The sequence below is a fragment of the Cygnus olor genome, chromosome 4 (assembly GCF_009769625.2).
Source record: "Cygnus olor isolate bCygOlo1 chromosome 4, bCygOlo1.pri.v2, whole genome shotgun sequence".
Lineage (NCBI taxonomy): Eukaryota > Metazoa > Chordata > Aves > Anseriformes > Anatidae > Cygnus > Cygnus olor.
The window spans coordinates 73,759,330-73,782,381 of NC_049172.1; the positions used below are offsets into that span (position 1 = coordinate 73,759,330).

At 36.3% G+C, this 23,052-nt stretch overlaps 1 protein-coding gene across 5 annotated transcripts in view; it reads right to left on the reverse strand.

The window, feature by feature from the left end:
* The window catches only part of CTNNA2 (catenin alpha 2), a 478,287-nt gene that overhangs the window by 264,577 nt on the left and 190,658 nt on the right, over positions 1-23,052 (reverse strand). Inside the window, exon 8 of one of the 5 annotated variants that reach the window (XM_040555121.1) lies at positions 10,355-10,402. The exons of the other annotated variants lie outside the window; for them this stretch is intronic. Within the exon in view, the coding sequence (XP_040411055.1) occupies positions 10,370-10,402 (33 nt within the window). The 3' untranslated portion in view covers positions 10,355-10,369. Of the gene's footprint in view, positions 1-10,354; positions 10,403-23,052 lie in introns of those variants that run through there. 5 annotated transcript variants of the gene reach the window in all.

A 23,052-nucleotide genomic window follows, 5' to 3' on the forward strand; every position in this document is an offset into this window, starting at 1 on the left:
GCTGCACCAAAACCAAAGGGCAAGTCCCTGCTGGTTATTCATTAAGTAATTTTCTTGTGCACAATGAGCTATTAAGGTAATAAGGAAACTCCTACAAAAATAATTTAGGAATAGGTACATGCGACAGTCAATCCCTTTATTGTAGAGCTTGAAATTTGTTTTCTACTTCATGGGGTATCCACGGTCTTAAGTTTTTCTTCCACAATGCACTTCATAAGCAAACCAGAGGACCTACCCTCTGGCCACTTCAACAAGAATGCTCTCACGGCACCCAGTTAACCTCTTGGCAAAAGAGTATTTCTAAGCATATCTCCATGAATTTGGAGAAAAGAAATAGGCAGCATAATTTTGCGCTGCATTTGAAGTACACAAAGTAAATATACAAAATATTTTATTGGGCTGACACAGCTTTTGGCACTGACTCTCTGAAGTGCCCAGTAATGCAGAAAGAAGAGCAGAGAGCAAGGCCGGAATTAATTTACTCTAGCACCAGAAATGGTCTTCAGCCCTTCACATGCAGTACGAGGTTCAGTTTGTTTCGATTTCCATGCATAATTCTGTCTCATCTTTGCCACACAGACTCAGCAGAAAGGGTTTTTGTGGTGGGAACTTTTGTCCTTTTTTCTTCACATTTTTCCTGGCTCACAGGAAGGCAGAGAAATAGTGAGAATGTTTTTTCTCCCCAAACAAACCATTATTGCATTAAAATATAATTTGGCTTTTGTTTGTAAGCCTAAACATCGTTATACGGTAAACAGCCAACATGTCTTTCAAAATATAAAAAAGCAAAGCTAAAATCTTCAGGTTTCAGGTATGATTTTAGAAATGCAAGTTTCTGCCTTGGCGAGCTTTCCCTCCTGTTGGCATTGTAGTACCGCAATTCAGCCCTGGAACAAGCACCAAGGAGCGCACACATCCCTGTATTCTCCTGGTGTGTTTGCCTGGTGGTGTGGACATTCATGGCATTTGGTCCAGCCACGTTGAGTGATGTGAGGAAGGACTTGAGCCACCGCACCGTGGGCTGTGCGACTCCAGGGACACAAAGCTTGCTGCAAGCTGGGGATATAGACACGAGCATGGGTCCTTCTCTTGCCTGATGATCCTCATTTTTATTATTCTTTTGTTTAGAAGGAAAGACTGCAAAAATTTACCCATCTGGAGTAGGTCAAAGAGATGCAAAGACATTCATACACAAAGCCGATCAACTCTTAAATCACTGACACGTAGGACTGAAGCCTTATTCTGTCTATGACACACGTCTATAGTGGCCCTTTCCTGTACTTCATTTGATGCTAGCAACAAAAATTTTGCCTGTGCTCAAAGGTAACTATCAACTGATGTTACAGCTTTCAGATGGGAATTAAAAGTTACGGCTGCTCTAAGTGTGCTCCTGCAAAATTCCTAAAGATAGTTACAGCACTACTGTACACTACTCCATGGAATTTATCATACCACTAAAAAACAACTAACAACTTCAAAATATCCTCTTCCCCCTTTCTCTTTTGCTTTAAAATTAAGCAATTTAAAAACAAAAGAAACAAATGAAAAAACAAACACAGAAGTTAGACAGGAGAAAAAATAGGGTACTTTTTTCGGCCCTTCATTGTTAAAGACGGGTGAAGGGAGACTTTTTCCGTGATCAGATAACAGCAATCAGAAATTTTCACTCACTTCATCAAATCAGGCATTTTTTATAATTTATTTTGTTCAAACTCAACATCTGACGCATGGCTGCCTTTGATTCAAGACATTCAAAGTGACAAGAAAAAAGTTTACTGTTAAAGATTAATCATGTTCTTCTGTTCCCACTCTCCTTCTGCTCTTCGCTTTAGGAGGATGCACTGAACTGTAGCTTTATTTTCACATTATGGAAAAATCTGTTTTAGATTCCATTTATTTGTAATTTATTCTTCCACATTTCATTCTCAATAGATAAAAGCATATATTCTGTGTGTAATAAACATTCATTTCATTCATTATTTTGTACTCGACTAATAAATGGTGACTGCTTTCACAAAGTCCTTCTATTTATCCACGACTCTAAAATGCATGGATTGTCTTTTTCTTCTTTGTTCTTTTCACCTTTAAGCAGACCTTATGGTCATTAATTCTCCATTTACTATCACCCGGCAAAATTCTTACTCCTGCCTCGCTGCTTTTGGGTACAGCAAGCATTGCTCCTTATTCTTTTTCAACTGTTTTTAAGGTGCAGCTCCAACCCTTGTAAGAAATCCTGTAAGAAAATGCACGTGCTGTTCACTGCTTGAGGACGTGCTTCAATCTCCTACTATATCAGGAGCAGAGGACCTGCCCCTCCAAAACTGACCTTATATATATCAAATTGCATTAGTTAGTAACAAAAAGGGAAATAAAACCCGTTTTTTTGGTTCAAAATATCTCATGCATTTCTTATCCTAAGCTTAACGAAGCTGTATTTTCATAGTTGGTAGGAATACTTCCCACATGATTCCCATCAATGTCTACAGAAGTCTAGCTTTTATTTTAAATGAATTAAGAAGAGGTTCTGTCATTTATAGTTGCGAAGATAACTGCTGAAACATGAAAGCAACAATATCAATGCCATAGCTGCCTCCTCAGCCTGACAGCTGCTGTGCCTCTGCTGCTGCTCAGAATGAGATGCCAAGCAACCACGGAGTGAAATTAAAAAAAAAAAAAAAAAAAAAAAAACACGCTACAAAACACAAAAGCAACTTTTCTCACTTTTTTCAGAATGCCTCCTCCCTACTTGCTGTTGCTCCTAACAAACCTAGAAGTCAAATCTTTGCTTTTCTGCTTGTCTACTATGACAGCTTCTGATTATGTAATGCAGACAGACAATTAGAAAGGATTGCAATTGAAAAGCATTCCTCTTTCTAAAAGGCAAGCACGGTGTTCTGCAAAAGGGAAAAGAGGGGAAAAATTGTATCACAGGGGAGGAAGGGGAAGGACAGTAGATTACCTAGTTCCACCTCTACGCTTGTTCTGCTATCTCTACTTTTTGTCCTTTCTCAGCTTCCACGAACAGCAGCCCATTGCCCCGTGCCCATTGCCTTACCTGCAGGCAGTTACACAGGTGTCCTGCCCTGAGGGATACGCACGTTTTGGTGCAGCCCCTACATAGGGCACGGCAGTCATCACTTCTACCTGGGATGGATCTAATGGCTGTGACACCAGTTCATAGATCTCTTTGATATCACAATCTGCCCTGCTCAGAAAATGTTAATTCATCTCAACGCAACTCTTCAAATACATTTCTTACAACATTTTTTTCAACAGGACTGCCCCTTCCAGCACAGAGGTAATCAAATATCTGGGCTATCCTGCTGCTGATTACATCAGTATCAGGAGGACAGATAAAAATATTGGTGAGATGAGAGTATGGAAACCTTGCAACAGTGCAAAAAGACCATGCATCATGGATCAGCAAAATCCCGAGTCAAGGGGGCTAACTGACTGCAACACTAGAATGAAACATATAAAAGTAAACGCATTTTATAGTCAATTATTTGCAAATGTTTAGATAAGCAAAGTAAACAAATGTGGCATTTAATTTTCAATAAACTAAATACTGAGTGCCACATGTCACCAGTAATTAGACAATTTAGCAGTATATTAAACAAATGAAGTAAATATAATAGTATGAAATACAATACCTCTTTAAAAGAATGAAGAAACTTTATTTCCAAATAAAGAAAAAGGCAACAATGGAATTAAAACTGGGTAAACCTCAGTTATACAATTACATTAGCAATTACAGCAGCCCTACAGGGTTAGTTATTGCCCTGTGATTGACTAAATCTCTCCATGGTAATGCGCATTGCATTCAGAAATGAAGGATGATATTTTATGGACTGCTGGAGGCTTTTAATTCTTTTATAGCGCATTAAAATATAGTCAGTCTTTTAGCCATTTTAACCTTGTTTAGCACAAATGGTTGTACTTGAAATTCATCGACTTATATGGCCCATGGAAGATATCATTAAGAATTGCTGTACTGATTTTATTTTTTTTGACTTGCAATGCATTTAATTATTAATGTCCCTCTAACATTTATGGCCCATTGTTTTTCAGATTCCCCACATCTTTCACCTTATTTGTTCAAAGAGTTACAGGAGCCAGAACATGATATTCCAGGTACAGACAAAGACATTTGCTGTTATCACGAGACCCTGCATTAGTCAAAAGTACCTATACTTTGAGTGGTGGTGATTATACAAATACCCAAGGTTAAAATGAACAATGACCTGGGGGCAACACTATCATATACACAAGACAGTCAGTTTGAGATCCTATAAGCTCCTACTCCGTAGAATGTATTTTTCAAGCATATACATATGCATTATTTCAGTTGTTCTTCCTCTAGGATAAGATGACCTCTGAAAGTAATTTTATTTACGTTTCTGTGATCTATGATACAAATTCAGGAATACAGGTTAACTACCTGGTCTTCGGTTACAAGAAGGGCTGCAACCTTCACAGGTTATTAATTTTCATAAGTCTGCCTTGAAAAACACGAGTGCTGTTAGATTTTAATCTGTGATCTGCAAAAGCTGATTTCCTTTCTGCAAAATTCAACAGCAGAGGGACAAGCAGGACTTGCCTCTGAAATAGAAAAAGGGAAAAAAAATCCTATAAAAACTAACCTCAGTCACCTAGCTGATACTTGTCTTTTACTTCTATGTATGCAAAAACAATGATTTCTTTTGCAACAATGCCATGGGAGTCAAGGACGGTCTATTTTTTTCCTTGGACAAGAAAAGCAACTGTATGAATAAAACACTGAACACAGAGTTAGTTATCTCTCATTCAAATCATTAGCTTTTGGCCACTGTTTTGTAAATTAAATTGGACCAGGTCTTCCAATGAACCTTCTTCCTCTGGATGACAATTTTATGTCAGTTGACGTGGCTTCAGCTGCACACCCTAAACTAAACTTTTGGTACTCAGTACTCAAGTATAACATTCTCCAGGTGCATGAGAGCCACCCCAAAGAAATGAGAGCGCTCTGAGCCTCACCACCATCATCTGCCATCCTCCACAGGGAACAGTTGGAACCCAAAAGTGAATTCAGAGGGATTGAAATAGCTGTAGAAGGAAGCAATTGAGCTAAAGGACTGGCCTTGTTTAAGATGTGGATGTTCAAGGTCTCAAGGTGACTGATGGCCAGAGAGGTCCTGGTTAAATGGGCTTTAGCAGATGTGCCCACAATTTTCTCAACCTTCTGTCAATGCTACATGACCCACACACATATGGCCCCAAACCCCTTGGAAAAAAGTGTCAGAAAAATGATGTTGGAGGAAAGAAGGGAATAGTAGAGATCGGAGCCCCAAACTCCGAATAGTCACTAACTAAAAGAATTTATATGAAAATACATACTCTATATCTAAAGCAGGAGGAAAAATTAAACTAAAAAAAAAAAAAAAGGATAAACTCCATGCAATATGGGTCCATTAATACTATCAAAAATATAATTTGTCTATGGCTTGATTATAGTTTTCTGTTGAAAGTACTAATTTATACAGATTTATATAGCCTGTGTGATTCTGTTAACACCACTGATACATTGACTGGGTCCCATCTAACATGCTGTCTTCCCTGAGCTTTGAGGAAAGTTATCTGACAAGATATCAGGAAGCCCAGAGTTGAACTGGTCAAATTCATATGCTCCCTGATTTTTTTGGCAAGCCGTCTCTGGGAGCCAAGAAGCCAAAGGTGATTAAGAACACTTTCTTAAAATGACGTTTTGAAAATTCATCTGGGAAACACACAACATTTGGCACTGATCATCAAAATGATGGAAAGTCTTGCATTTTCTGTTGTGGCCACAGTACAAACTGGAGTAGCAAGAAGTCTGTGTTGCTAAAAAGTATCCAGATATCTTTCAGCTCCACCAGTGAGCACAAACAGCTTAGCTCCAGCAGCAAAGAATATGTTCTTTCCTTTTCTGGGCATACCCTCATTCAAACCTAATTACTACAAAAGATCAATTTAGCACCTTCCAGTGGAGCATTAAGCGGCACAGCTCACATCAGCTTTAATAACAGAAAGCAGAAATACAATAGCAAAGCAGGGAGTTCAGTATGCTAAACTCATAACCTGGAACACCCAACGCAGTACATAAAGCAGGGGCAGGTACTTTGAAACACACCAGACTTTTTATTCCTTTCACTTTTCCTTTTAACTTTTAAAGTTCTTTACAACTTGTCTGTGATGCTGCTTGATAAATAAACGAAACAAAAGAATTCAGTGGCTCTTGAAGAAAGTAACCATTTGAATACATGCATCCATTTTGAAAAATATGTGTATGGCAGTACCTTAGAAATAAAATAATGAACAGTGTTTTATGCATCCTGATTCAAATTTGTGTTTTCTTGCCAAAAAACAATCAAGAATATCAGTAACCAGTTAATCATAACAGTTTAGAACTGTGGCTATTAGATATATATTTATAATATCTGCAGAAGGAATTATTGGAAATAAAACTTGTCCACTAACTTTTTAACAAATGCATTTTACATTTTCAGCCTCGTCTTACTTTACAAGCTGTGATTTAGCACAGGCTGGGAAAACATTGCAGGGAACCGTCACTCCGCGCTTTTTCTATTAATATATTTTTCTCCTAGGCACCTCCTGGTGCCTATGCTGTTCTGTTTTTTTTTTCACAAAGTTGCAGAGATTTTTATTAGAAACTGTTTTCCAAAGAAGCTATGCCATTCATTCTGCATATTAAATTACAGGAAAAAAAAAAAAAAAAAAAAAAAGGAAAAAGCAAGGGTCTAGTCCCACAGGCTTCTTTCATAGCTGGAAATACAGAGGCAAGAGCTTCCATGTGCAAAAGCTGCAATAGATATATTTAGGTCTGGTAATTCAGTACAAGCAGAACAGAATGTATTTTCTATATAGGAAGTCCAAAATCAAAACAAAATTAAAACCTGCTCAATATGGTCACAGAATAGCCAAGTATAGTCCTAAAATTCCTGCACAGTAATGAAGAGAAACCCAAACTTTCAAAGTAAAACCTGAACAACTTTACAGAATACTTTATTTCTTCTACATTCAATGTCATGTTTGGTATCCATGTGGCATTATAACAAAGACAGCAAATCAACAACTACGTCTGCTATGACCAGCCATTACAATTTTGAAGAAAACAGAGCTCTAATGCATCATGTCCTCTGTGAAGAGTGGGTAAATGATGTTATTTTATCACTGGGGTTCCTTCAGCAAACAATCCACATTGAATGATCAACGCAGAATGACACCAGGAGATCTACAGTAGGGACAGAGCATTGCCTTTCATTTTTAATTTCCAAAGTTTCATTAGTTTGTGTAATAATTGCTGTATTACCTATATTTATCTATTTATCTTTGCCACTTACATCTAGTCCTAAAAACATTAGCAAGATATCTGTATCTATAATTTGATATGTACATACATATACATGTATATATAATATCTGCTTATTCATTGCATTACCTAAAAGAAATATTATGTCACAAAGAGAAAAGTCTATGAAAAAACATTCCCCAGGGTTTTAAGATGTTTCTGCACAAAAATTCATCATAAAAGGAAAAATAAAGAGGAAACCTGTTTAAAAATTGTCTTCATTTTCTCAGGGGTTTAAGATCAACATTTTAAAAGTGCATGAAAGCTCGTTTTGATATGTTACATTCTTTAGCAATAAATAAGTCGTACTGTTTCTCAAAATTACTATTCAATTAATCTTCTGGTGGTTTTGTCATTTTTAACATTATTACAGAATCTCAGCAGACAGCTAACGCAGTAAACACTCAAACAATATCTCCCTTACACAAAATCCTTTCCAATTTTGTTATTAATTGGCCTAGGAATGGTCATCCCCTTTGGTCATGACTATGTGAACAGACAGAATGCAAAATGTAAATTTAGACAGGTGCAATGTGCAACGTGAGAGAGACATTTGCAAACAAATAATAATAATAAAAGAATGAATAAATAAATGAAATAATAAATGCTTGGTCCAATTGCACAGGAAGAAAAAAAAAGTCAAACTGGAGAAGAAATTAAAAATGAGCTGGGATTTTCCCTTTGAGAAAAGGAAGGAAATGATCTTCTAATGGATAGAGGAAATGGATAACCTTAGATGTACTAGAAACAACAAACATCACTCCTTTTTTCCCCTGCTCTTGGTGGTACTTTTCCACGTCCCAGAGGTACCAGGGATTTCACAGAATCACAGAATCGTCTAGGTTGGAAGAGACCTCCAAGATCACCCAGTCCAACCTCTGACCTAACACTAACAAGTCCTCCACTAAACCATATCACTAAGCTCAACATCTAAACGTCTCTTAAAGACCTCCAGGGATGGTGACTCAACCACCTCCCTGGGCAGTCCATTCCAATGCCTAACAACCCTTTCAGTAAAGAAGTTCTTCCTAATATCCAACCTAAACCTCCCCTGGCACAACTTAAGCCCATGTCACCAGGCACGTGGGAGAATAGACCAATCCCCACCTCGCTACAGCCTCCTTTAAGGTACCTGTGGAGAGCGATAAGGTCGCCCCTGAGCCTCCTCTTCTCCAGGCTGAATAATCCCAGCTCCCTCAGCCGCTCCTCGTAAGACTTGTTCTCCAGAACATACTGGATTCACACATACCGGATTCTCCTAGCTTTATGAAGGATCCAATTTCAGCTCGCTCTGTATTTTGGGATAATTTGTACAAGAGCCGCCTCATGACTTGTACTGCAGTTCACCTTTAGTTCGTAAGTAATTTCAAGCAAACATACTTTCTCATTATAATTTAAAATATAAAAAGCAAGAAAGCCAGGCTACATGACCACTACCTAGCCCCTTTTCCTTTTCCACTCACTCTCACATGGAAATTTCTCACTTTTTATTTCTTGTTGCTGCTGAAATGTGTTGCTGGGAGGAAAACCACATACTTCATATCCTCAGGTCAAAATGTGAGATGAAGTTTTTCCCTAATGTCAGTGGGATTACTTGTGTGCATAAAAATATTCTTTTTTTTTTTTTTCTTTTGCTTCAAAAGTCACTAAATCACTAACCTGTTGACTTCATGCAAATCACTGTTAATAAATGAAATTTAAAATGTTTCCTCCAAGAGAAAATATAGTTCAAATTACATAGTGCACAGAGCTTCTCAATTTATTATTATTTAAGGATATCATAATACAGAATTTTGGATGTGCAATTTTTCCTCATTCATCACCACTAACAAGAGTTCTTTAAAGTAAAGCATTAGAGAGTTTGCACTGAGCATTTCCTTTCTCTTGATTCAACCCTAATCCAAAGTGAACTGTTACTTTTTGTAAATTATAATCCAACAAAGGTGTTATAATCAAGCTCATTATGTGTGTGTGGGAGGGGAAATGAGTGTACTTGGGTCTGAGTTAGAGAGCTGAGAAGTTTTCCAGTGAAAGGCTCTGTTGATAAACGGTGGTTAGGGGAAGAAAATTGGTTATTCAATGAACAAAGTGGTGTGTAATTTATTTTACTTCATTAGATGCTGAATTCTTCAAACACTGCTAGGAATTAGAATGCTTTGAAACTAATTATTGTAAGTATGTTTAATGATAGCTTTGAAGTTACTTTCAACATAGCATACTTTTTTAGATTAAATTGTATCTTTCTGCCATTCTACTGCAACCACCCAGCTCAAGGGCGGAAGAGGAGGGAAAAAAATAAGCAAAACGCAACAACAACAACAACAAAATCCTGTTAAATATTGTAAGAAAATGTAACAATAGTTTTGCCTTGTTTTTTCAGAAATATTTCCATAACCCCCTATTGCTACAAGTGCACCAGTTCCCACAGAGTACTATTTGGAATACATAACTTTATCATATAATTTAATAATAATGTTATTATATATAATATAAATAATTTCAAGCAGAGGAATAAAATAGGACAAAGATAAAAGAAAAATGAACATGTAATGTGTGGATTTGCTGGAGCAAGGATTAAAGGACTTTAATATACTTTTTCCCTTGTTGTGTGAGCCTATGTTCACTTGTTATGTATAATATCAGGATTTCAAGCACGATACTTAATATTCACATGATACTTGTCCTGATCATGACAAATGAGTGCTGAAAGGAGATATGTTGGTTTGGGCCTGATACTTACTTGAAAGAAAAATGTGGCTCAGTGATTTAAGCAGGGCAGAGCACTACGAGTCCACTCCCCAGTCATGAGCTTGACTTGGACATTCTCCGCAGATCGAAGTAGCTGTTTCAATGGACGCAGGTACCTTGAAATTTTATCGGTCTGATAAAAGAATGCAAGTGTAGTTTCAAGTAGCTTTGTTGATCCTACCGATCTCCAATCACCTTTCCTATTTTTAAATGTTCATGTTGTACTTCAGTGATTTAACTGGATTTTAATTGGTTCTGGAGAAAGCCCTAAGTGAAGAAAAAGAATGGTTCTACACTCATCTCTCGTTTTTCCTCTCTTTTCCCATTATGCATAGCACCAATACAATACAGCAGGAATATGCATGACATTAGAAAAGTCCCATCATCTCACAGACAACTAATATATTGAAGGAGAGAATAGCACATCTCCTATTCTTTCCTAATTAACTGTAAGCATAGATTGCAACAATAAATGGTAAAATTATCTTATGGCAGAAATTGATGCATTAGAGTCAAATATTATATTACATATATTACAGTATTTCTGTCTTTACAGCACAGGCTCTTTATTGCATTTGGCTGAAAGGTTGAGAAAGTGAACTGGGTAACATTTATTCATCTCTATCTCTTTGCAGAGAAACCCTACAGCCTCAAATAACCATAACAACAACAACAACAATAATAATAATAAAATCCCATAGAAAGACAGAGGTCAGTATCAGCCCAATTGTCATGGTTTCATAATAGAAAGTGGTACATAAAGCTGTTTATGTGGATAAACAGAACTAAAATATTTCCAAAAATGGCATAGTATGGTCTGGAGACAAGAGCTTGTGAGGACAGTTAGAAATGTCCAGAGAAAAAGTAAAAAAGGTAAATAGACAAGCAATGGCTTAGCTCAACAAATACAGGGCCTTCTTAATAGGGATGCAGTGGTACACAAATAAATAGGTATAAAATGGAAAGAAAAGAAAACGTACAGATTATTATCAGCAGCATATGGAGAAAGAGAGGAAATAAAAGAACGTCTTCTTCCTTCAACTCAAAAGCACAATATTCAATAAATAATTGCAGCCTATCCCCCAAATGTCACCCAACTAAAGAAAAAAATCCTTAATGGCACTAAGTGGAGGTTCTGCTTGTTCTTTTTCCTCTTCTTTCTTTTTAATGGCATATTCCATCAGTTCTGAATTTGTCAGAAACAGTGATTAGAGGAAAAGAAAAAAAAATCTTTTTGTTATCTTCTACCTAAAAGTTCAGATCAGCAGTGACAGTGAGTGAAACACAGCCCTATAAAAGTGAGCATTTTTCAGTTTGTAAGATTGATATTTATAAATTTACAAGGCTTTCCTAACCATGCTTCCCAGAACTATCCTGCAAGCAGCACATCACAGAGACTGCAAATAATTCTGAGGCATTTAGTTCTATCTTGCCAGTACCCAAGAACTTCAGTGCAGACACACTGCCTCAAGAGACGGAGGGAAAAAATAATAATTTCCTTGTCTGCACCTACAGAAAAAAGACTCATGAAATGTTATTAGGTACCATTTGTTTTACACACACGTCCTGAAATTCATTAACTTCAAGGATTGGCTCACCACTTTCGCACCACTTGTTTTGCAAGGGATTTTCTTCAGACAGATTAAAAATTCTTTCTTATATCCATCTTGAATCTAACTTCTTTCAGTTTAAAACACTGCACCCCATCCTGTCTGTACAGATCCTGGTAAAATGTCTTTCTTCATCTTTTTTATAACCCCCCTTAGGCCCTAGAAGGCTCCAGCCCTCTGAGCATCCTTGTGGCCTCTGGACCTGCTCTACCTTCAGCACTGTGTTCAGCCTATCCTTGAATATCCAGATCACTAGGAGCTGACATAACGTCTTAATTTGTTTTGCACTGGATATTGATAAAACATTACGGGTTTCCTAATCAGGAAAGAAATTCCTATTATATTATTTAAATTAACTACTGGATAATTTCTGAGTAAATTGAAAGACTCGCTAATACGGCAGTAACCTGAAGCTGGATAAGAGGCAATTATAGACAATTTTCAAAATGAACAATATGTGCAATGTTTCCTTTGACAGAGCAAGGAAATAATTTAGTAAAGGTCTTTTCATAGACAGTTGCAGTTGCATAAGATTCAGAGAAGAGCAACGTAATATTTTCTTTAACTTTTTGCAAGAATTTTAGCATGTGTTGTAGTAAATACTTCTACCTATAAGTTTGGTACTGGAACCACATTTTTAGACCGAAATCCAACAATAAATCATGTACATTCTTAAAGACATTTTCAAATAATCTCAGTCATATAAACCTCTCTCTATATAACATTACTGGGAAAAAGAACATGTCTTGTGTTTTAATTAAACTTTTATCACATACATTCTGTGCAAGCATCCATTTTGAACATATGTAAATTATTTTTGGAATTAGATGTCAGTAATTAGAAGAATAGAAGTATATAAGACATATATATACATTTATTTATCATTTGAATGCTTACATTGTTTCCATGTATCTTATAGCAAGATACAACAATGAAAGCTTTCCAAAAGAGAGATAAAAAAGAGGAAATGACTTATCAATTTTTCAGCATTTTGAATTCCCTGAAATCAATGTTTAAAAGCCAGCAGTTTATGAGATGCTGCAAAGTGATACATTTATTCCCCAACCCTTACTAACTGACACAGTAAAATGCAACAGGAAGCATATGCTGCTAATGCCAAAACCAAATTGCTAAATAAAAAGTAATTTGAAGTCTGTTTGTTGTGGGTCATATAATTAGGAATATGGTTTTAATAAGATTCTAATTCTCAAGCCTCTGATACCAATAAGTTTTAAAATATTAATATACTGCTTTTATCACTTCCATGCCACTGTGTTTTCAACGTTGCAATATTCAATGCAAAAAATACTACATTATATGGGGTTCTGAATTATCCTATTTATTTTTTAGGTACCTTCATCTCCATTACATTTTACATCAAAGCCAGCTTCTCAAATGTACCAGTTTTAGATACCAACTTATAGCAATGCTATATTGCTAAATAACAGGTTAAACTGAAAACATAATGTTCAAAACATATTGTTTTATCTAGATACTTTTTCTTAAAGTCTACAAATGTATTCTCTTTATCTTGTTTTAGTTCCCTTCCATTCTTGTATGGGAAAGCAGGATGAGCTTTCTGGACAGAGTTACTTGAGTTTCACTATCTAAGACTTGGCAAACTTGTACCATAAATTTTAAAATGTATATGTTAGATTATGAAATAAGGTGTATAGCATTATAAACATGGAGATAATACAGGAAGAAGCTAGTAGTAAACTGCAGTGGGCATTTACAGTCAAGTAGGTGTCAATAAATAAACAATTAAATAAGGGTATTAACAGTTGGGGTAACTTTCTTTGTACATATGTCAGCGTCATTAAAATAATAAAATTTAATTATGATTTTTTTAAAGGCACCTGTAGTGCTCCCTGTAATTACAATCAATGGAATAAATATTCACAGAATCATCTAAATTGGAAAAAGACCTTCAAGGTCATCAAGTCCAGCTGTCAATTTGACCTATAATAACAATAATAGAAAGATACCTGCTTTCTTCTATTCAGAATTTCTGAAATCATTCTGGTCTTGATTTTTTTAACCTTATTATTATTAGAGATGTATTCTTCAATATTTTGTAGATTCTCAATTTTCATATTTATTATACCAATCAGTACTGTTATATCTAGAGGTTTAACTTCCCTCCATAATAATCAAGGACTACTAGTCTGCTAAACCAACCTTGCAGAGAATTGTCAACTGCCAAGTAAAAGAAGTAAAAGAGATTTCCAGCAAAAGGAATTACAGAGGAGAAAAATAAAAGGAACAGCGTAATGTATTTAAATACTTATTGTTTTAAATTTCAGGCAAATAAATATTTTGCTATCCTACCACGTAGACTGGTATTCCAATAGTCTAAGTGCTCTACAAGATGGCAAAACATACAGCTGCTTAAGAAAAATTCAATATGTTAGGAGGCTTGAAAATTCAGTCTTCTGCTCACATTGAAAAGAGAAACATCCTTAAAATAAAATAGACAGGTGTGATTTTTAGTCGCAAACTAAATTCACGACTGTGACCTTCATACAAAGACTTGGCAAGCTCAACAGTCAACACAGCCCCTCCAGGATACCAAGAAAACCCACCCACCGATGGTCAGCGCTGAGTTCCTCTGATTAAATTCAAAATGGCAAATCAGATTTTCACTGTGTGTTTTCTTGTGCTTTCCAAGGATCATAATCTAAATGTTATTTGGTAATTAAAGAATATAACAGATGTTTTAAGAGACATGTAACCCCTCCAGGTATTTTACAATCTGGCTTAATTTATAACCATGATGTTCTGTTGTCACTGAAATGATAAGAGTAAGGATGGGAAGAACCACCAATGAAAATGAATAAATATGGCACTGTTAAAGGAAGACTTAACAATAAGAATATTGCATATGGTGAAATGTTAATGCTATAAATGTAACTGTTTTCTTTACAAAACAGAGTACCAAGGAATTTGTAAAAAGTTTATATAGCAGAAAAGTACAAGTAAGAATAGTGGCATAACATTATAAAAAATAAGACGGCTAAGTGGAATAATCAAAATTTAAAAACTCCCTCTTATGTGGCAGTTGTTTGTACAAGTCAATAAAACAAAAAGATAGTCTTACTAAAATGAGAATCTCAGAAATGCACTATTAAAGACTTATTAAAGAAAATAGCCATGAAGAAGATTGACTTAGTATCAGATATTCCATTTTACTTCTGTGTCAAAAAAAAAGGCATAAACTATTCATCCTGACGCTCACTCTGGGGATTGCAAACCGACCATGACCAAGTGCCTACACTGAACTGTTTATTTGAAATATATTTTGTGTTCTAGATAGGAAAAAAAATGAAGAGATTTGTGAGAAATCTGAAGAAGCACAGAAGCTTACCTTTCCACAAAGACTTAAATATATATATATATATGCATTATATATATATATATATATATATATGTATATATATCTTACCTTATTTCAATAGTAACAAAGAAAGAAAATGGTTCTTAAGTAGGAACGTAGGCTCAGACCTATCAGTGTGGATGTGTCAAACCTTCCACCAGTGCTATCATGGAAGTTGCATTCATGGGAATCTAAAGAACCAAGATCCCCAATGAAACAAAGCAAATGTGCAACCACACCACCAAAAATTGGACAACCCATGCAAAAGCCATCACTCATTCAGCATCAAGTGTCCTACATATATTGCCAGTTAGTCATACTAAAGACTTTACGCCATGAACTCAACATAAACTTTGTATATGAATCAGCATTTTCCTGGTTAAATCCAAAAAAGTCCCTAAAAGTTGTAAAACATAAACAGTATTCACTCATGTTACAATTCATTCATGTCCAATTTGATATTTTGGATATTTTCATGTGCCATTTGAAATTTTCCGATTTGATATATATCAACACTTTGCATTGATGAATCATGCAATGTGTATCATCATTTATGCAATGTTTTCATTCTAATATTTCATTGTGATGCTGTAATAAAAATATTGACCATGTAAGGAGAGACCATAAAAGGAGATAAAAGGAGACACTCAGCCAATCAGAAAAATCCAATTTGCCTGTCATCCTCAGGAAAATGAAATCAAACTGAAAAAGATGAAAATTTCCTGGTGATAACAGATAGTTTATGATAGTTTTTGTCATGGGTTTTACAATATTTAGAAAAAAAAAAAAAAAAAAGAAGTTAATTCTCTTTATTATTCATTGTTTTCATTGTTATTTTTACTGATCTATATGTTTTCAACTCTCACATGTAGAAAAAAATATATACCCTTCACAGTAGAGAACCAGTACATAGCAGATTTATGAGGGCTTCATATTTTTACAGAAAACATCAAAAATACTTCATATACCAAAAGTTAAAACGGTGTCTGCAATCTACTCACTTTAACAGATGGGCTGTTTGTAGTACAGCAGCAGAGAAGGAAGGAAATGAATTACACCAAAGCACAAACCGCACTGTTGGTGTAACCGGCTGTTCCACGATGCACAGAGCCCCAGACAGCAGACACGACACTCCTGCTCAGGTTCAAGAATATTCAGTATTTTTCAGAACAAATTTAAAGCCGTTTCTGACAAATGACTCTATGGGAAAAAAGAATCACAAGGACCAACTTGTGCTTCTTTTTTTGTCAACGATTTCCATGCACAAAGCCCTGCACTTGCAGCTCCTAACTGACCTAGTAGCTAATACCTAGGTGTACCTAGGGTTTTTATGTGTATCTTCTAGTAAGTCAAACATTAAAGACCAGTGATTCAAAGTAGCTGGTTTACTTATCTCTCATTTTTACGAGTAACATAAAAAGTGGAAAAATGTCAGTGTGTCATTTTTTAGACTCTGCAGTTGAGACATAAAACACACCTCAGTTGGCAGTACTGCTGCTGCTTCTGAGAGCCCCAGCGGCACCCAGCTGCATACATGCTGGAAACTGGGTGTGCATCCTGAGAGTTCTTCCATCATTCCCATACACGGTTATACTGGAAGTTTTGTGGCATATAAGTGGGGACAGAGAATGCAGATGTCTAGGGCAAAAGAAGTTTATTCTTGGCAAATGCAAACCACCTTGGGAATTCTCCATAAATAACCTCAGAAAAGAGACAAGCCAGCAGAGTTGTACTGTCAATAACATTTCCAGAGCTCTGACATCCTTTGACAATCTAGAAACTACCTGTTTCGTTTCTGAGGCTGCCTTAAAATACGCTAAAAAATACTTGTGAAAGGAAATGTAAAAGCCTGCAATCTGTAAAACACCATTTGATGTAACAACCTGGACTAGGTCTTGATGAGCCCTGAGAAAAGCCCCAAAAGAAAGCATTCGTAATTTGCTTCCTTTGGCAACTCCCATCACCTGCATGGGTCTAACTTCTTTCTCACAGCTTCAAAAGTTCATTTTAAAGATCATTAACCAAGAACTTCAGAATCAGTATGATATTTCTTGAGCTACTTAACATCTCATCACACAAACTGATAAACCATTCCAAGCCAAAACAACTTAAGAAATGATGATTTGAAAACAAGCCCAAGAAATTTGTGTGAGAGACACTAAAATAAAAAAAAAAAATTTAAAAAAGGGTTTTTTTTGGTCCAAAGCTGTATTTTTTCAAAGCACAACCTTATTGAAGTACAAAACAGTGCTGGGTCACTCTCAAGGCTTTCATACTGACAGCAGGCTGCTGTCAGACTATCAATAAATTGTACCAGAAGCAGATTACAATGCTTTAAAAGAGCAGTTTAAGGAAAAGCCTAGAATGCTCTCTGTTCTATACAGACCCTCTTCCAGAACAAACAGCCCATGACAGCTTTTTTCCAGGCTTAAACTTACCTCATTAATGAGAAAAGTTTGACTAATTTAAAAGTCAAACTTCCCACTTACCTTGCTTCACCTACTGCCTTCCTAATGAATGTCTAGATTTTAACATTTCTACTTGTATGTCTTAAAATGGCAAAATGATTTTTGTGATTGGATGAGTGTCTGTCTTAATACACCATATGAAGTGATATCTCATAGCTTAACAGTATCTAATGAGAAAAGATCTGCTCATTTCTGCAAATCCCCTGTTGTCCAAGACCTTCACTAGACAAAATGTTTCTGTGAAATTCAGTGATCTAATTAGCCTCTTTGATTATTTGAAACAAAATAGTCTCCAAAATGATTAAGCCACCATGTACTTTTCCATCAAATTAATTTGCTCTAAGTAGAGAAAACCTGAATATTTTTCAGGGCACAAAAAGAATGAGGAATCTATGGATCTACACATGCTTCCCTAAGTTAAAATACCTGTGATAACTTCTGATAAGCAGTCCATACCCTATTTAAGACAGTGGGTGAAAGGAGATTCCTATCACATGCAGATTATGGACAGATCAAAGCCTGAGACATTTCTATCCTTAGCTCTTTATTCTTCCACCTCAAAGAAAAGGCCAGTAAGAGCATCTTCCACATGGAAAGCCTCCAGGAGTATCTGCAGCCCTTATTCTTTTCCCTCCTGCCTGCTCATAGTCTTCCTCTCTTGGAGATAAGACCATCATGTTAAAACTTAAAGCAGAGCCTATGTCTTCCCTGTGTTTAAAAAGCATCACGTGCATGGTTGTATTGGGTTTACATGGCAAGGGTTTGGTAGCAGGGGGCTGCAGAGGTGGCCTCTGTGAGCAGAGCCCAGCACCTGCCCCATGTCAGAGCAGAGCCCGGTCCAGCCTTTAGTTTCTCACTGCTCTAGTCTGCTAGTGATAGGCAATATATTTCATTAAGCTCCCTATGTCAAGTCTGTTTTGCGTGATGATAATTTCTGAGTGATCTCCCTATCCTGATCTCAATCCTTGAGCCCCTTTTCATTGTATTTTCTCCCCCTTTCCCTTTGAGGAGGGGGAGTCAGAGCGGTGTGGTGGAGCTCAGCTACATAGCTGGGTAAAATCGCTACCACAGTGGTGTTTTTAAGTGTTTATTAAGTGTTTATCACATATGAATTCTTTTCACTGATTTTGTATCTTCTCGGTGCATGGAACTCAAGGCACTACACCATGTAGTAATTTACAAGGAGTTTTTAACCTTTGACCTCATCTATTTAGCACCTACATACTGCCCCGTGAGAAGCCATTCATGTGACAAAACATATATATACACTAACACAAAGAGGATAAAAGATGGTATATTCCAAATTTTGCTCTTCCATATTAAAATTCTGTTAGACTCCCTCCTACTCATGATTAATCTCATTATTCTTTAATTAATTTAGGAAGACCAGCAACTCATTTTACACTACCATAATTATTTTTATAATGCTAGCAAAAGCAAATTATCTTAATACATTACAAATTAACACATGATGGTCCACATTAAGGTTTTTTTTTCCTCTGAAAGAGAAGGCATGGATTGAGGAAGTTTAAGGAATATGTCTAACACTGCAAATGAATCTAGGCAAAATCGAGAGAATGCATGTCAAATCTACAAACTTATTTTCCCCATCATCACATCCCATTAAACAGCTCGCTGTAACTTCATTACTTTGTCTCATTTTTTTTTTCCAAGCATCCACTTCTTATTTTGATCCCTTGTTTGTTGTTAAAATGGCAGTAATGTTTTACAGAAATAGCCTAAAATTAAGGCATTGTGCTTATTGCTGCAAGTTTTGAATTCCTTCCCCAGTATCCTTTTCCAACATTACAATGAAACCTCCTGAAAATCTAATTTCAAGAGTAATTAGCAAATTGTATTAAAAACAAATTAAATTGATCCACCCTAATTTGTCAATATTATTCAGCTGTAGCTAACTGTCAGCCAAAGGTCACTCAAAGATAATAAATTGTGTAGCATCAGCACAAACTTGCCATGTTGTATTTCCGTGCTGCTGGTAGCTACCATGAATACCGATGAAGATACCCTCTCTGGATACTCCCCACTCCAGTGCAGAAGGAGTAACAGCACTGCCAATTCCAAGAAAACTTCGCCGAACCACTTGGCTGAAAACCAGCCCTATATAGATTGGGATTTGACCTCATTCTGTTCAATTCTGTGAAGATGCAAAGCAATTCTCTAACTGTCCACCTAAGGTTAATAAGTTGTACTGCATGACTTATCACAGCATCTTTCTTCGAATGTATTATTCAGCTGAACATGAGCACTGCCTCCACATTTTTAAATTAACTTATTAAATAGCACCAAGTTACTAAACATTATATGAAAAGGGATTTTGAAAGATAATCATATACACACTGTACGACCAGAGTATTCTTTCTTTAAGAATAAAATGATAAAGCAAAATATATATTTAAGGGCCTAGCATCTCTTGAGAGACTAGTGTATGGAGCAGTTAGGCTTTCAATGAAAAAATGGTCATTAAGACTGCAAAATAGAGAAAGGCAAAGACCATTATTTTGTAACTTGGCCATTAATCAATAAATTAGGAGATCTAAAACAGAATGTCTTGAAAATACAGAATAATAAGGTAGGGCATTTAAAATGAACAACAATAATTATTTTTCATACAATATCTAATTATTTTCAGAAATTCTCTGTTGCAGGCAAGCTCACACGTGAGTGGGTTCAATAAGTCTTTAGAAAAATGAGTGGATTATAGGTCCATTGATGGCTATTAAAATGGTGATTCAGATGCTAATTTCAGCTCAGAAAGTTTCTAAATCACAGCTGAGTGGAGGCTTAGCAGCGGAACGCTCACCCCATGATTTTGTTGCTCCTTGCACTCTTTGCTAGCAGGTGTTTGTTTAGCAGGTGTTTACCTGCTCCTGGTAAACATCAACTCCACGACACCAGGCTAAAGGACTACAAGGTCTGACCCACAATGGCAGGGGTTTGGGGTCAGGTTTGTTTGTTTGTTTGTTTTTCCCACAAATCCTATTTCTTTCCATTTAAACTTTTCCCCCATGGTATATTCTTTTTCCTTTCAGACTTTGTTCTCTTTTCTCAGGTGACAAGTGATAGGACACAATGAAATAGCCTCAAGTTGCATTAAAGGAGGGTTAGATTGGATGTCAGGAAGAATTTCTTTATGGTGAGGATGGTCAAGCATTGGAATGGGCTGCCCAGGGAAGCGGTGGCATCCCCAGCCACACAGGTATTTAAGGAATGTGTGGACGTGGCACTAAGGGACATGGTTTAGTGGTGGACTTGGTAGCGTTAGGTTGATGGTTGGACTTGACAATCTTAAGGGTCTTTTCCAACCAAAATGATTCTATGTTTCTGTCAAGAAACAGCACCAGTAACTTGTACAATTACTTCTTGTATGACTTGGTATGATTCCTGCTTGTGTGGGTTTTGTTTTTGTCTGATGGAGTTAGCCAATGAGCAAATGTTTTCTGCTTAATTTTACATGCTGGTACACTCTGTAGTATTTTCCAGACATTGTTCTCAATTTTCAGGCACAGGTTTGCTTACCTCTGTGGGGCTCTCCTGGCTCACATAGTATTGGTATGAAAGTAGCCAGATGTTATCGTTTTCCGAATGTTACTCTTATACTCTTCCTAAGTAGGAACCCTGGTTTCAACAGTACAAGCTACAGACACGTAGTATAAAGTTATCAACACTACAATCTTTTTCTTGGGGACAGGATAGTCTTTTTGCAAAATTCTCCCATGAATAAAAATGAAAACTAAATCTCAGCCAAAAAAAAAAAAAGTCATTGGCCTTTTCTCTTCAAAGCTACTTTGAGCCTATGTCACTTTACCAACTATGATGTTGAGTTCACAGTGATTCTGACAATTTCCAGTACTTTTGCATGGTTCATGCAATAATATAATGCTGAACAAATTATATTAAAAAAATGGTTACAAAATTCAATGACCGCCACTGTTTCAGTCTAGAAATGAATACAGATATACTGAATATAAGTGGTAATACTGACTTATACGTCTGGTTGAGAGCAGTCTTTTACAATGCAATTATATCCTAAGTTGTTTCCATTCCATTTATATACTGAATGTTTGGTAGCCAATAGTCATAAGTGAACCCTAACTTCACTCCAGTTTATTTTAACTTTGCAGTGAAGAATGACACGCAAGGTCTTGACTATAATATGTGAAATTGAAATTTCTGTAAGAATGTTTGAATTGATACAGACAATATCTGCTGGTGGGGCTGATAAAAGTTCTCAGAAAAACACATTCATTTAATTAACTAAATTACTATATGACCTAAACTCTATTTATTTGTTTTTTAGTTATTTGTTTATTTATTTGTTTATTTAAGAGTATGCTACAAACAAAAAGGAAAGATTATCTATAAAATTTCAGTACTCTGTCAATGAGATTACATTCTCTGGTTAGGACAGAAAAAAAAAAAAAAGTGATTTAATTTTGGAGAAAGTTTCCACCTACCAGAAAAGAGATGTAAAATCCAGCAAGTTACATTATGAGCAATAATACTGATTGTTTTTAAAGTATTTTCATTTTTTAGTTTTAGTTTTGTAGTGACAGCTTTTTAATGCAATCATGTTATTTGAACATACAAGAAACAGCACCTGGCACTTAGAATTGCCTGTTATTTATGAATTCTTTTGAAAACAACGATTTCATTCATGGGCACCAAGTGGAAACTACTAGTCATAACATGACAGCAAAATGAAAAATGTTTAACTAAAGGAACAGAGTTATGATACGTGACTCCAAAGCTGGGGCAGGAGCGGGGGGAATCATCCACCCAGATCTCTCTTTATAGATAAAACTCCATAAAGAAGCAATCTGGGAACTATGAGTGACTCTGCATCTGCATTTTGGGATTGTGCATCTGGGATGGCTCCTGTTCACTGCACTTTGGTTCATATATATGGCCTCAGGATATGTGGACAGGATTACTTTCAGATAAAACTAAACCAGGAGGTACAATTCGGGAGCACCAGCCACTGCCAGGTGCTCATGCCATGAATCTGGAGCAGACCTAGATCAACACAAATCCTTATGAAATGGGTGTGATGTGGACATTGGGTCCTCAGCACCAACTACTTTGTCCTACGGATGCGCTCCTTTTTCTGTTGGTCTTCTCCCATGACACAGCTTTCCACTAAGTTTTCTCAGCTCTGACACCAGAGTTTTTCTTTATCCTAGAATACCATGAACTTTATTTTGCAATCAGTTTGGTAAGGGAAAGTAGTTGCTGTGGGAAGCCTGTTCTACAGCTTGCTTGGCACTGTGAATTTGTTACTTCAAACACACAATGAAATCCTTTGGTTCTGATACCATCTTATGAGTGACTATTTTTGGAGCAAATCTTGAGATTGGCAACATAGCACTTTGAGACCTTATGCTCCCAATAAAGATGAAGCTGATTTATACTAGTAAATTAACACACAGAAGCCAATGCTAAGTA